At 30.6% G+C, this 16,490-nt stretch overlaps 2 protein-coding genes across 2 annotated transcripts; both read left to right on the plus strand.

Moving 5' to 3' along the window:
- Nucleotides 1-1,002: 1,002 nt before the first annotated feature.
- On the plus strand, nt 1,003-2,321 carry LOC106361213 (SUMO-conjugating enzyme UBC9). Its single transcript, XM_013800933.3, has 5 exons — nt 1,003-1,100; nt 1,177-1,255; nt 1,601-1,728; nt 1,820-1,924; nt 2,042-2,321. The coding sequence occupies exons 2-5, from the start codon at nt 1,186-1,188 to the stop codon at nt 2,183-2,185; spliced, it is 447 nt and encodes a 148-aa protein (XP_013656387.1). The 5' UTR covers nt 1,003-1,100; nt 1,177-1,185; the 3' UTR covers nt 2,186-2,321.
- Nucleotides 2,322-7,827: 5,506 nt separating this feature from the next.
- LOC106361214 (ethylene-responsive transcription factor CRF4) lies at nt 7,828-10,388 on the plus strand. Its single transcript, XM_013800934.3, has one exon. It carries the CDS (start codon nt 9,095-9,097, stop codon nt 10,058-10,060), a length of 966 nt encoding a protein of 321 aa, XP_013656388.2. The 5' UTR covers nt 7,828-9,094; the 3' UTR covers nt 10,061-10,388.
- Nucleotides 10,389-16,490: the final 6,102 nt, after the last annotated feature.

Here is a 16,490-nt window from a genome sequence, read left to right on the forward strand (position 1 = left end):
TGATTTGTGATGAAATATTCTTTCTAAAGAGATAATGTTTAAGAGAGTTTTTGATGTTTCATAATAGATGATGTTTTTATATATCAATGCATTTTTCACTTTATCAAAAACAGTGTAACCAATGATATTTTGTAGTCTGTTTTGTGAATGGTTGAATAACTTTTAATTTATATTTTAATGATATTTTTAAAATAACATAAATAAAATTTTTAATAGTTGTGCACAATCTTAAAATTTCATGTATTTTGAAACAGATGAAGTATATGTTAACTATAAAATTGACCCTTGTAAAAGATTTGGCTAATTCTGCCACTGTATGTCCAGGGCCGGCTCAATTGTGTGATGAGTCCTGGGGCAAAAAAAATTTTAATTTCTAAACTATTATTTTTTAAAAAAATCGGATAGATATATGTTTTTTTCAAAATAGCAGAAGTATTGTTAAAAATAAATCTATCGAAATAAAAAAAATACTTTCATATAAAAAAAATATGGACCCTTTTCCTTATTTTTAATTTAAAAATACATGTATTTTTTTAAAAAAATCGAACCTTTATCTATTAAGAAATAAGAGACAATGAATTGGATCTGGGACGGTCGCACCGTTGGCTCCTACCTAAATCCGGCCCTGTGTATGTCACATGTATAATTATTTTTATAAAAATAATACGTGGATTTAGCAAGTGGCAAGTGCCGGGACGGACTAGCCCGGTGAGAGCACGTCTAAACCGGGAATCTTGAAAGCAAAGGAAATTGACGCAACTAGTGACGTCAGATGATACGTCATCCAAAGCCACTAAAAAAAACTCAAGTCGCCCGATCATACGACTTATGTGAGTTATATGACTAAACAAGCCATTAACCGAGACGTGAAAGGACCGACCAATCGAGGCCAGCTGAATCGAACCAACCGCGTTTTTGTTATGCCCGTAAATACAACGCTAAGTTAGGCCCCACCCAAAAAAAAAAAAAAAAACTCAGATATTATTTAAAAAAGATATTTGGTCGACACTATTTATTGACCATAGAACCATTTCAACTTCTTCCTCTTCCCTTCCTTCTCCTAAATCCCTAATTTCGAAGAATCTAAGCTCGATCAAAAGGTATGATCTTTCTGAATCTTCCCGTCGTAACGTATGATTGTGTTTCTGGGTTTGTGATGAGCCTTTTGGATCGTAGGTTTCGGAGATGGCATCGAAACGGATTTTGAAGGAATTGAAGGATCTTCAGAAGGATCCTCCTACTTCCTGCAGCGCAGGTGCTGATTCTTTATCTTTTATTCTCAAATTCGCGTTTCCCTAGCTGTTGTTGATGATCGGAACCTCCTTGATTTGTAATTTTCGTTATTGCTCTGTTCACGACGGTTTTGGTGTAGATCTCTTGTATTAGCTTAGATCTAATCCTTAGAGGATGATTCATTTTGTGGTGATGACCCATGTCTTTGATTCTCATGGGTAAGGCTAAAGTTTTAAACTTTTTATTTTTTTGGTTCTCTTTTCAATTGTGATTTTCTGGGATGAGATCTTTTAAATTACATACTTTTGATCTTCTTACCTTGCCTTTCGTGGTGATTTTTTGATATTCAACTTTTTGTTTTGGACAGGACCCGCCGCTGAAGACATGTTTCATTGGCAAGCTACGATAATGGGTCCTTCCGACAGCCCTTACTCTGGTGGTGTGTTTCTTGTAACCATTCATTTCCCTCCAGATTACCCCTTTAAACCTCCTAAGGTAATATAGTTCTTTCCTCTTATCTTCGATTGCATTTTTCATGTTGTTTCCTATGGTTGTTTGATTTTATTACTGTGTGGACAAAATGTAGGTGGCTTTTAGGACCAAAGTGTTCCATCCAAATATCAACAGCAATGGGAGCATCTGTCTCGACATCTTGAAGGAGCAGTGGAGTCCTGCGCTCACTATCTCCAAGGTTTTCTTTTGTTCTTTCTCGTTTTCATGTGGGGAGTCAATTAAACAACAGCTATAGCTTGCTTGCATCAATTGAAATAAATGTCATTTTATTTTGTATGACTATGTGATGCAACAGGTGCTGCTATCGATCTGTTCGTTGTTAACTGATCCAAACCCGGATGATCCCTTGGTTCCGGAGATAGCTCACATGTACAAGACAGACAAGAACAAGTACGAGTCCACTGCAAGGACCTGGACCCAAAAGTACGCCATGGGATGAAACTTTGTTATTTTTACTGTCCGAAAGGATAAATAATTAAACTCTTTCTTATTTATGTGTAATGAACTCGTCTGTCTTATAAAAATTTGTAAAGACAGAATCAGTAAGAAATCATATGATCTCCATTTTCATCACATTCCTATAAGCTTAAATCATCTCATTAGTTCCAAACTGCAAGCCTTCTCGTTCGTTTCTTTAAAGTGGACACAAGATTCCTCGGTAACTTGTTGCTTACGGCACCGTTAAGCCATAAAGAAAGCATTTATCTATCTTCGTCTTTGTCACTAGAAGGTGATACACTCTTATCGTCGCGATTCCAAACTGGTGATTTCAGAGACGCTCAAAGATTCAGCGATTCTATAACTGTTGCCGCAATTATTTGACGGCGTGCTGCTTCATCAGCAAGTTAAGGTGGTGTAGAATAATTTTCAGGAAATGATAATTTTCGAGATCTAAGAGCACCTCCAATGGGGACTGCCATTGGAGTTCTAAACTTGTCATATATGTATATCTATATATTATATATGTGTATGTAGTTGTGGGATCTATTATCTTGGAAAGAACCCCTTTTAAAGTCTCTTAGAACACCACTAATAGGGGTTTTATCCATTGAAGTTCTTAAAATGCATATGTATGTATGTATATGTTATTTTAAGAACCTTTAGATGAGATTCTTCACAAAAGTAATGACCCCATAACTACATACATACATATAACATATACATACATGCATTTTAAAAACTCCAATGAGTAGAATCTCCATTGGAGGTGCTTTTAAAGCTTTGTTTTAAGAGACTATAAAAAAAGTTTTTTCCAAAATAATGGATCCCGCAACTACATACATATATATAATATATACATATAGGTCCTGTTAGTTTTTTAAATGCATCAAAAAACAGTTAAGAACTGAGAAAAAATTGAGACGATTATGCAATATTGGTCTACTTTAAAGTGTTGTTGACGTGTTTTTTGATAATTATCGCTTCTGATCGCTGACGCTGCGACTAAGAAACGAACAGGGTCATACATATATGCAAGTTTAGAATTCCAATAGATAGAACCCCATATTGGAGGTGCTCTAACACTACGAGCAAGAAACTACCTTCACAAATTTTCAGTTCCGAGGAAGGAACATGTAGCTATATTCTTGATAAAATCTTAACCGTGATAAAGCCGTATATACTCTTCAAGTTTCGTGTTTGTAAATTGTAAACAATGCATCGGCCATACATTACATATTGTAGTGATGCATGTTACAACTGAAGAACATGCATCGTTGATTTCGAAAACCTAAATCAAATCTCAAAGAAATCTACCCGGATTATCAACAACAAAAAATAATCCCATAAATTTAAAATTGCCTTTGCAATAAATTGTTCATATCTAAATCCACCAAGACTCATCAAGTTAATATCAACACACCAACCGCACTGCTTCATGTAGCAAAAAAAACACGGAAAATGTAAATAAGAAATAAAAATATCAGTTTTCAAGAACAGTCAGACTCAGAGTAATAAGTTAATAACTCCGCAACACGAATAACCATTACAAGATCACTTCGAGCATTGTCCAATTTATAAAGTATGATATTTTATAAGAATCACCATATTTGTTTTATAAGAATCACCATTATTAGGCTTTGGTTATTGTTAAATATCCGAACATGCAAAAGCCTGAAAACTTATAAAGTAGTATATAACAATTCCAACTACACGTGCCACTGATTCGACCATCTATAAATCTATGCTCAATCTCCATAACTTAGCAAAAGAAATATATATTTTTTATTTTGGGGGAGGGAGGTCGTGCCCAAGAGAGCATGGTGAACGCCAGGTTCATTATTAAATTAGATTGTGATTAAAAAAACTGAAGAAAGAACTTAACTACAGCCTGAGTGTAGACTCAGTATAGACAGTCTTAGATCACCAATCTTCAGTCTTGTCTTTAATGAATCAGAGAATCGTAACCATGGTGGCCTCCACTCAATAATGGCATTAACGATCTAATGTTACGTAATGCTAAATTTATTTCGATGAAAAAAGTTAATTTCTTCTGTTACTTGGCTCCATTTGACAACCCGGTTTATGGGGTAACATGTTTCATTTTCATTTATTGTTGAAAGTTGAAAACGTACAAATTGAAGACTTTCGAGTTTAATATATAGCAATAAATAAATACGACTTACTTATCAACTATATACTGTAATCGAATTTTGAACGTCTATTGTCACTATGTACGTTTTAATAATTGTCCAGAAAATAAAGATATGTACATATCGCAATCAACTCAAAATCAATTCTCTATTTTTATTTTGTAAATTCATAAATTTTCTACTTCTCTTTGTTATATTTTGATTTGGGTTTACCATCCTACTATATAAAAGGGACTAAATTCAAGGCTTTTGAGACTATCCACCTCAACCAAAATATTCTCATCAATAAAATATTAGAAATAGATGTCATTTGAAAGATAATTAACTAATATATGACTTTTGATATTTCTAGAAATTTCAAATTTGTAACTGCTAATTTATTAATAGAATCATATATTTATATTGAATTATGTTCTATTTTTAATCATTAGATTTCAAAGGTAAATAAAATATTAATTTATATATATATATATATATATAGTTTATAACTTTATATTATAGTTATAAATAAAGAGAAAATAACCGGGGAGGGTGAAAAATCTCATGTAAAATTATGTAATTAAAATGGTAAAATGGTGAGTATGATGAGATGAATCTAAGAAAATTGATTGTACAAATTATGATGTTTTCTTCGTCCACTAAAATGATTTAAAATAAAATATATATTCACATAAATAAATCAATATTTGTTTTTTTTTTGTAAGATACTAAGATTATCATTTTCTGAAAGGTTACATTGTTGTTTTTAAACAACTTATTACAGTAAGGAAACAAAAACAACCACCAACAACTCAAGGTAAAAAAAGCCTTAAAGAGATCTTATACAAGAAATATAAAAAAGAAGTAGAGAAGAGGAGAAAGAAGAACTTGCCGGGTAAGAGAGGAGACGGTCACGCATCATACGGTCGAGAGAGGCAAGGATGACTGATGAAGGTGAAGAGACAGGTGTGAACACACGAGCATTACGCTCTTTCCACAGCAGGTAGATGGCTGACTGAAAATAGAGCTTGATGACTGAAGTAGCATGTGCATCTGCGTTGACGCGAGGTTGATTGATCCAGGCTGCAACATAGTGTAGATCAGCCGGAGGAAAAATCCAAACTTCAGCAGCAAAAGGCTCACATATCAAGCGAGAGAAAGAGCACTCAAAGAAGAGATGATAGTGAGCCTCTATTTCCAGATTACAAAGGACGCACGTTTCTGAGACATTAACCTCCAACGCCTCAAGCGATCCTTGGTTGGCAGTCTTCTCTGCAAAGCCATCCATGATATAAACGCATTACGTGGAATATGTTCCTTGAACCAAATAGTCTTGTGTCAATATTTGTTGTTGATAGTGTTTATATTCTTTTCTGACATTAGTATCCATATTTTTTAGTAAACTGATCCAAAGAGATTAGTTTGTGGAGCTAACCAAACGAGGATTATAATGTTTACTTTGGAAAGAGTAATAGGTTGAATGACAAATGGCGTGCGTGCTTTTTCACATGGAAATCTGCACATATATTAAAATTGTAAGATATGAATCATAGAGAAAATATAGTGTATATGACTGAAGTTGGTCTATTCCGAAACTAAAGATGGCTAAAATTCTTCTTTGTCAAAATGCATAGATGTGAATTTTATATGAATAGAGTTCTCCATTGCTTATAGCAGTGTAATAAACTCTGTGTGTAAAGGAGAAAAAATGTTATATAAGTGAAAACAAAAATTATGATTTTTTTTCTTGTGTCTATAGGCTCTTCGCAATTTGAAGAAGAAAGAACATATTGTGTTAAAATCTTTGGCTCAGTCAAATTTTATCCAGTTGTTTTTAAAACTGTTGTTATCTCATTCATGTAATTTTTCCAGTGTTGATTTAAAAGCCCAAAAGACCCATCTATACTGACTTTTTGATATTTTTTTTCTGTGATTTGAATTTAAAAAGAGATAAAACTTTCGATAAGTTATGTAAACTCTGAACAAGTATTTAGCTTTAGAAAGCATTTATATGTTTCAAACTTATAATATATACATATATAATGTTTAAAATTATGCATATAAAACCAGTGTAAAATGTGCTTGAATATGTTTCTCTTCTTTAATGTGTTAATTGTACTATATATAACATTATTTTAAAATTTCAAAAAGTTTATGTCACATACAAAAAACCATCAATAAAAGATATAATTACAACAAGAAAAATGAAAAATTATAAACATATAAATTTAAATTAAGAAAAACTAACATTGGAAAAACAAGAAATTAATATAAAAGAAAAAAAAACGACAAATAATATTATAAATAAAATAAATTTATAAGACACAATCCGCGCGAAGCGCGGAAAAAATCTCTAGTACTAGATAATAACTCGTGCGCATGCGCAGAATAAGTTCTTTATATTAATGTTTGTTCATTAAATGGTTTGACATTTTGCAACTCTACAATATTTATCGATTGTAAAATAATGAATACAAATGTTGATCTCTTAAATGTATCATCATTGTTAAGAGTTAATCTATTACAACTCATTTTAATTATTTTTAAGATTTCATATACATAAAAGGATAATTAAGTCCAAAACTTCATAATCAGGATCTCCTTCACCCCATTGAACCTTGCTTGAGTCTATTTCAGTTTATTAGATCGTGCATTGGCCAATTGTGATGGATCTGATTCAGTGCTGCAACAACGGTTCTAGCATAAGGTTTTTATTTTAGTCACCAAATTCTTATATCTTTTATCTTAGGTTTAATTTTTCTTGCGGTCGTGTTAATCCGTTTGGTAGGTGTTCTAGTTATAGTAAAATCAGTAATCACTACAAATGATATATATATATATATGTTTTTTTTTGGAATTGAATATCCATACAAAGCAATTGACTATGAAATTTGTTGGAATAAACTTGTTAAAATCAATTATCCATACAACATCCGGCAAAAATGTTTTTGACAGATTTAATTGTTGAGCACACTTCTAGATAATACGGAAAGAGACAAACTATGTATAAATTTTTACATCTCAGACCAACATTTCTTGCTTGTAAACTAAGTCTGTCCACGACAATAACTTGAGTATAGTACTCACGAGTCGCGACCATGTATCTTCTGCTCCGAGACATACATTAATTTGGGGAAACTCGATACTCACACGTCGTGCTATTTTTAATATTATCGTAAACTTGGTTATGAAAACTAATTACGCAAGCGGTCATCTTCTCTAGTCTTTATTTGTCCATCAAAGTTCGAGCTCATAAACTCTTAGTTTAAAGCTATGCACCAAAATCAACGTACATAATAAAATGTACTAGTAGTATATAACTAATGGTGATAAAGCTTCCAACGTTTTGTTAATCTTAAGGGTGGCCCTTCTTTCTAAAATGAATCTTTGTCCTTAATTTTATCTAAACCAAGTCTCTTTCATTTATATTTGGATTATTCATTCGTTTATAACTATGCAATAACGCTGATAATCACGTTTACTCATTCATTGACAATATAAATTCATACTAAACAGAAAATCAACGATTTAAAAGATTAAAACGATGTAGAGGTGCCAAGGAGGGCCTAAGTCTAATGTGTGTGTGCCTTCATTGTAGGCAGAATTATTTGTTTCATTTTTTATAAAAGTCGAAATTGTTGGCCAAGGCCCGTTACTCCTCAGTCCTCACTGTAAATGACAGGATTTACTAAAATAATTTGTTACCGTTTTCATTAAAATATTTTGACAATAGAGGAAGTAAATTATAAGAACAGAAACAAATAAATCTCCATCAGGAAAGAAGATTGATTTCCTTTTGCCCGTGGACGTAGTTAAACGTATACAACTCACTTGGAAAATAAAAATGAATAAAAAGTACTAGCATTTACTCAAATAGTATTTTTACTGTTGAATAACACTTTAGGAAACATAGAACGTGACAGGTTGTTCATAAGAAAATGAATGCATGGGACGAACTGCTAAAGTGAGTAGCTGAATATGTCGGTCAAAGGGCTAATGTAGTCATGATTATTAAAAAAGAAAACACACTCTTTTAATTCAATACAGTTATACAATTCTACTTTAAACATTTTTCCACACAAATTACAAATTGAATCAATATACTGCTAAATCTCTTAACCTTTTATGATATACTATTATTTATTTATAAAACATTTTGCAGTACTTATGATGTATTTCATTTTTCAATGTTATTTAACAAATTGTGTCACGTCCTGATTTGAAACAGAATTCTTTTAAGCTAGATATGTCATAACTATATATATTAATATTATAATTATTTTAGACAAATAGATGTCAAAAAAAGAGATGATGATGTCAAAAAAAAGACAAATAATAAATTAGAAGAAAAACTAGCCAAAATTATTTGGAGTTAATTGATATTATCGCCGGGATTTTAGAATGCAAGTCACGCATTCACTCCGCACAAAAGTAGTCATCCAAAGGAAGAAAAATAAGACAACTATAAGCATGTCGTTATGATATTCACTGACAAGAATGTGGCGGCCCTTATGTCAATCTCAACTAAATCAGAAATCAGAATATTTCAAGCAAAAATAAGAAACAATCAAATAAAAGCTAATAATTTTAAAAATATTTTATTTCTATATTTTACTTATACTCACCCCCAAAAGATCCTATAAAATAGGATTAAAGAAACAGTGAATTCTGAATCCTCCACTTTAAATTTACTGACCCTTCTCTGCGTTTCTCTTTCTACAAATCTCTCTGATTCACTAAATCTTTAGAAGCCAAGAAAACTTGATTAGGTCAAAGGGATGATTATGGATGAGTATATGGAGTTAAGACCAGTGAAGTACACGGAGCACAAGACAGTCATCAAGAAGTACACTAAAAAGTTACCGGTGGAGAACAAGAAGAAGATCAGTACTGGTCGTGACTCGGCCAGGTTGGTCCGTGTGTGCGTGATGGACCGTGATGCCACTGATTCATCAAGCGACGATGAGGAGTTTTTGTTCCCAAGAAGACGGGTCAAGAGACTGATCAACGAGATCAGAGTCGAACCTAGCTCCTCCTCCGGGAAAACTCTCACCGTCGTCGATCCTACGCTTCAGAAGGTCTCTGTCTCCGGCGTTGAACAAAACCCGAGGAAGTTTCGCGGCGTGAGGCGGCGACCATGGGGAAAATACGCGGCGGAGATTCGTGATCCGGAGCAACGCCGGAGGATCTGGCTCGGTACTTTCTCGACGGCCGAGGAAGCTGCCATGGTCTACGACAACGCAGCGATCAGGCTTCGTGGCCCTGATGCTCTCACCAACTTCACTGTACCAACAGAACCTGAACCGGAACCAGTTAGCAACATATCGGTTTCTTTGACTTCAGAATCAATGGATGATTCTCATCATCTATTATCTCCCACATCGGTTCTCAACTACCAAATCTCCGAGCTAACCGATGAACCGATCAAACCGGTTAAACAAGAGTTCCCTGAACGGGAACCAATAAGTTGGTCCGTTGGAGAAGATGTTAGTAGTAATACTGATGATTCATTTCCATTGGACATTCCATTTCTCGACAAATATTTCAATGAATCATTGCCCGACATCTCTATCTTCGATCAGTCCATGTCTACTATTGAATCATCAGACAAGGATTTCTTCAACGGCCTGATGTTTTTTGATGACAACATAGGAGTAGAAAACTACTATCCCGATATCAAAGAGATAGGATCAGTGTTAAACGATCTAGATGAATCTTTGATTTCTGATCTTTTGGCTGTGTGATATTTTACAAAAGAAAAAAAACAGGCTAACATTGGTTGCAGATATCGCCAGTGTGTGTCAAATTTTGTCCGAAGTTTTTTTTGAGTTTTGATAATGTTACATTTTGTTCGTTTCTTAGCGTTAAATGAATTTGTTGAGATCTAATTTAGTGTTGGGTTGTCAGTATGTAAAACAATTTTGGGAGAAATGTCGGGAATGAATAATTAGTTGTTTTTGTGAGTTGTATGAACGTGTTATTTGTTTTTCTTTTGTTAAAATGAGTTTAATTACTAAGCAAAAATGAAATTCTCTTTGTCGATGGATTCCAACACGAGGAACCGCAAATCACGGCCATGGCCGGTGGAGCAAGTGGATTTTGGGCCAGTCTCAGTCGGTGTTGTTTTTACATTTTCTCTGTTAATAAGTGTTTTGTGTTCTCGTGTTGGCCATTATGGAAATAAATTAATATGAAGAAATTAATGGAAACGATCCTTTTCAAATATGAAACTTCTAAGAATAAATCTTTGACTACTATATTTGCTCAACCAAATATGATTTTTAAAATCACCATTGACTGATTCAAATCAATTATATTTTAAGTAATCCAACGCTTTCTAGTTTCTTATATTTTCTTTCATAGTAGAATAATAGTCAGTTGCTAACTTGCTATGAATCCACACTAAAATGGCTTCCGATTCTATAGTACCAAGTATTTGACCGGATCTAACAATTTCAGTTTCGTTTAATAAAAGGAATTTAAAAACCTTCTAATATTCAGATCATCATCATATAACATATAAATATAATTCAATTTTTGATACTTTTGTAATTGTGAAAACACTTTAACCACTTTAAAAAGTTTTTACATCCAAGTTTGAAGTTCGAATTCAAGGCTATGCAATTTTTTACAGATTGCATTTTATATGATATTCAGATTTCAATTTTTCAATCATTATAAGACATATAGTATTGTCGGTTATCGAATCGTCTATGTAATTTTTTTTATAATTGTAATATCATATAATAAATTAACATAAAAAAAAACTTTTGAAACTGCTTCATTAATTTGATATTTTATGCTTGCAGTAAAATTCACGGTATTAAATTTTTTTTAACATTATACTATTTTCAGTAATTTTTTTCTTTCCAGTAATTAGTCTGCAGATTAAGCATTGTCCGCAAAATCAATATTGATGACAAAGTTCAATTATTTGAAAAAGTTTACATCTACATATACAAATGATTCATATCCTTTATATATTATATTCCATTTCTATTTTCTCGTTTTCTAACATCTGAAATCATAACAAATGGCGAAAAGGACAAATAATTATGTCCCGACCATATAATAATATTTACAAGGTTATGATATGAACGAGTATGAAACGTTGCACTCGTGTAATAATATCTCAAGCGCCTATCCACATGTTAATTTGCAGATTTACATACCGTTATCATTGTTTGAGCTCATGCTACATACTCCTACATATTTGTAGCGTTTCAAATTCACATTGAATATACTTATGAGGGTCAAAAATCGATAACATGGAAACGTCTTTTTGAAAAGGGAACCTAATAAGATTGTTTTTCCAATAGGTTACAAAAATTAATTTACGAACAGGAGGATGTGTTTCAAATAGGAAACATAATTTTAGATCTGTTGGGCGTGGAGGAGCCTTCTGGGCCGACCAGGTAACTGTAGTAAACATTTTATAGTGCTTGAACCACCAGCTTAGAGGAGAGTCTATTTCAGAGCTTAATTGGTTCAGGTGATGCAACCTTACTGAAAACCGCTGTAGATATCTTTTGAATATTTGCGCTGAAGAACCATGCGTGGAAAGTTACACCACACCATATCCTATTATTTTGGAGAATATGTCATAATTCCACGGAAGGTATGATAATGACCCATAGCCACCTAGTAGGAAAAAATTATCTTTTCACAGACATGTAGGTTGACTAAGGCACATTTTTGTTTTGGAAGTTAACTAGATCATAACTTTTTCAAAAGAGACAATACATGTGAAGAGTTGTTAAGAGAGTTAAATTAACAGCGACTTTGTTGGGGATTTGCAAGTGTTTACTAGGTATTCTTCTTCCATTAGAAAATCAATCTTCATTTCTAAGTGGCCATATATATAGAAAGATTTGATATTCTAGAACTTAGTTTTATTTAATTTACAAATCCCTTATATATTAATAGATAAACATTTTTTTAAAAGTTGTAACCTTAAGCTTGTATTAATTAAAAAAGTGTATTGCTTAGGTGTCACTTAATTAGGATATCAATTTAGTTTACATGGCAACCAATGTTTTTAAACCCGACCCGGACACTGAACCGGACAGCTTACCGGGTTACTGGGTCACTGGATCGACCGCGGGTGAACCGTGGGTTAATAAATTAATTAATTTTATTATATAATAATATATCAGCTATGCAAATAAAAATATAGAAACTAAAGTTTAATATTTTATATTTTTTTAAACATAAAATAATAGTTTGGATATGTATATATTTTATGTTTAAAAACATTTAGAAAATACTTAACTTTAGTTTTTATATTTTTATTTTTATTTGACATACAAAATATCAAAAAAATAGTTTAGACTATTTAAAATTTTCTCTAACAAGATAAGAGTTATGGCATCTAAAATAAATCAAAACATAAAATTTATAAATATTTAAATATTTAAATGTCTAATGTGAATAATAAATTAAACTACAAATACAAAATAAACCAAAAGTAAAAGATCATTATAATAAATTATCGATAACGGAAATAAACTAACACCAAATAACATCAACTAATTTTGGTTCTCTCTACCATCGTTCACTTTATTTTCTTCAGGTGACATAGTGATATCTTCATCAAAATAAAAAAATCACAAATATAAAACTGAAAAAAAAACATAATTTTTTTTGTCATACCTAACTTCTTAATTAAAAACTTAGAATATCAAACAAAATTAAAAACTAAAAAAAGAAGTAAAAGTTATTTATTGGTTTGACCGATGGTTCAACCGATACCGGATTCCGGGTTTTACCGGGTTTTTACGGTTTTTTGCGGGTTTCTAAATATTGGGTTTTTCACAAAACCCAAACCGGATTTTTTCTGGGTCACCGGGTTTACCGGTTCAACCGTGGGTCCGGATCGGGTTTCAAAACACTGATGGCAACATAAGAATCAATTGAAAAATTAGTAAGTCCAAAATCCAATTGTTAAAAAAGACATATATTAACCCAAATATAAATATATATGATAAACTTAATACTCGGCGATCTAATTAAATTAATACTCGAAGATCTCATTAAATGAGACTTTCTTTAAATGGCTCAAGATTGATTTATATTGTGATCTAATTACATAATAAATTTTTTTTAAAAAGTGTAAGATATACTCTTAGTCCGTATTACTTGAACATCAATTTAAATCAAAGTTGGCTATATATTATGGTCTAAATATTCCATGATTTTGCTATAAATCAGAAATTAATGATTATTTAAGTGTTGATTTTTTTAATTAATAGCAAAGAGGCGCATCTATTCAAAATGGTTTTGTTAGTAAAAGAAAAAAAATATTGTTCGGTTCTCAGACCTTCTTCACCTACAGAAATTTATATAAAGAGTAATACATAAATTATGTTGTTTTGTTATTACTAAACGAACTTATATATCAAATATTTGTTCTTACAACACAATTATTTGGAACTTAAATTATGAAAAAAATATATTGAAAATTAAAAAAAAAGCTTTGGCACCTGCCAAATTGTTTTTCGTAGTCTAGGAAAGCATTAATAATGATCTTTCGTAGTAGTTAATGATATATATCATGTTAAATTAACTTTCATCTTATGAGTCTGTATTTGATGACAAAAAAATAATATCATCATATTTCTATATTTAGACCTTAAGTATAATAATAATTGGGCTGCAAAATTTTATGTTGTCTTAATGTGATCCATAACCAAATTATACTTCAAATTATAAGTCTAATCTAATTTTAATTGTCTTGTAATATTTTAATTTTCATCTTATATTGTCAAAAAAATAAAAATCTGATATTATGGAAATTAGTGTAACTTCACAATCGAAAATATATAATTTTTATTACTAATAGGTTAGTAAAAAATATCCAAATGTACTGGTCCAACATATAGATGATTTTGTAAACAATAAAAAATTGTATATATATATATATATATAAACAATTTGATCGTGTATAAATCTTAAATTTGTCAATTATATGTTTAATATTTTAATAATATAACTCAATCCCGATCTTATCCTAGTTTAACATACAACGCTACACCTTTTTTTTCTCTTTTGTTATTGAACATACAAACTGTTATCAATCTAACTAGATTTTTCACCCGCACGGACATTTTATAAATATATAACAGATACCATCGAAAAAATTTCAAAGATATAATTTACATTTTAGTGTTATATATTGTATAAATCTATAATGTTATTGGTTATGTTTCTTGTTCGATATTATTAAATGTATAATGATTTGTTTTATACATTTTACTTTATTATTAATTGTTATTATATATTAATATATTTTTGAGTTTGGTAAAATAAATTCATAGTATGAAATAAACAAATTTAGAATCTCCTTCATTTTTTTCTATTTTTTTGCAAACTGAATACAATACATTTTAAAATTTTATTTAGTTATACTATAGAACTGATATTTTCTTAGCATAATTTATATTTCTATGTTATTTATTTTAGTATATTGTGGGATTTTATAAGTAAATAGATTATAATAATACTATATTATTAATTATGAAATCAATCACTGCATTAATTTAAAAATATTTTAAAATTTTATTAAGATTTTGTTAGATTTTTTTCCAACATATTTTGTTATAAGTAAAAATAAAATTTGAATTTACAGTTAAAATTTATTTATTAATATCTATATCATTTCTAAGATTTTTTAGAAATGTTTTATATTAAATAGATTAACTTAAATAATCAAATAGATGTAATTGATGAAATAGACCTAGTATGAATTGTTTATGGTATTTCGTTTAATAAAAAATATATAGAATATAATTATAAAATTTGAAAAATAGCATACACTTTTATTTTGTTTTGTTTTATAATAAAATCTTATTTAAATTAATTTATAATAATATATATTATTAATTACGAAATTAATCAATGATATTAATTTAAATAAAATATTTTAAATTTTTAGAAAGATTTTGTTAGATTTTTTTTCAACATTTTGTTATAACTAAAACTAAAATTTAAATTTACAGTTAAAATTGATTTATTATTAATATATTTATATATTTAATAGATTAATGTAAATAATTAAATAAATGTAATTAATGAAATGAACCTAACAATGCTAGTATGATTTTTTTTATGGTAGATAAAAATGGTACTTTTCTTTTAATAGAGAAGATCCGGGAACGTGTTCACTATGGTAGTGACGTTGTGTGTAATGGTTGTACATCTTCACTGTTTCCTCAGTGGTATGCAGCATTGTGTATAGTTACAATTACAAGAAACAAATAAAGTTCAAAACATCATGACTAATCAACTTAAAATGTTACTGACTGAGATGTGTTACTATTATTTTCCTAGACATTTAATTACGTTCAGTGTATCTATGCTATCAAACAATGCAGTGGAAGTCGCCTATTTTCTTTATTAATATATATTGGCAGTTTGTAACAATTTATTAAGCACGAATAAAAGAAAAGTAGAAGAAAACTTGTAGAAAAATACAAACTGGGTCAATGTCGGAAAATAGTCAATAGTCGATGACATGACATCGTCAAAGAATTTTCAAGTGGACAAAACACAGACTTTAATTCATCAGTAAAATATATGGACAAGAATGACGTTTAACACGTCGGTGCGTTGCAATGAGGAAATCAGTATAGCACGTTTTCAATATTCATACTTGACATCCCCAACGAGAAGGTAGGGAAATACTATAAACTTTAAATGAACCAAAAGGAGTTCGAACCAGATTTTAATATTCTTCCAGATTCAAAATCAGCGCTGAAAAATATCTGATGGTAGAGTGTAAAACATTTTTCCTAATGAAAATCAAACTAAAGACACAGCGGAACTAAATTTTGTGTTAAACCACTAATCTAACACACCATAGGTAAATAGACAAATATTGATTATATAATTTTGTATAGAATTTCGTCGATCGAGTCCTTTTTGTCATTTCTCCTTTTTTCTTTTGTTTCCCATTACTAAATGTACGTGTCTTACGGTACTGTTGATGAACTCTAAGAAACCTTTTTTGATCTGTTCATATTAATACGTATATTTCGATTATTGTAACTTGTAACAGAACTATGATGACAGAACATTTCTTCCATTTCCATTTTCCATTTTTCACTATGAGCTCAGATCGTCTTCATTATTATGGTATTAGAGCGGTGAGGCTCGAAACCTCACTCGATTCGCTTA

This window comes from Brassica napus, chromosome A8 (genome assembly GCF_020379485.1).
Source record: "Brassica napus cultivar Da-Ae chromosome A8, Da-Ae, whole genome shotgun sequence".
NCBI lineage: Eukaryota > Viridiplantae > Streptophyta > Magnoliopsida > Brassicales > Brassicaceae > Brassica > Brassica napus.

What these genes read in the sequence shown, in the direction of transcription:
- LOC106361214 (XM_013800934.3), top strand. Translation starts at nt 9,095, where the DNA reads ATGATTATGGATGAGTATATGGAGTTAAGACCAGTGAAGTACACGGAG.
- LOC106361213 (XM_013800933.3), top strand. Translation starts at nt 1,186, where the DNA reads ATGGCATCGAAACGGATTTTGAAGGAATTGAAGGATCTTCAGAAGGAT. An exon ending in TCCTACTTCCTGCAGCGCAG is followed by an intron (nt 1,256 to 1,600) that starts GTGCTGATTCTT and finishes TGTTTTGGACAG; the next exon opens with GACCCGCCGCTGAAGACATG. An exon ending in ACCCCTTTAAACCTCCTAAG is followed by an intron (nt 1,729 to 1,819) that starts GTAATATAGTTC and finishes GACAAAATGTAG; the next exon opens with GTGGCTTTTAGGACCAAAGT.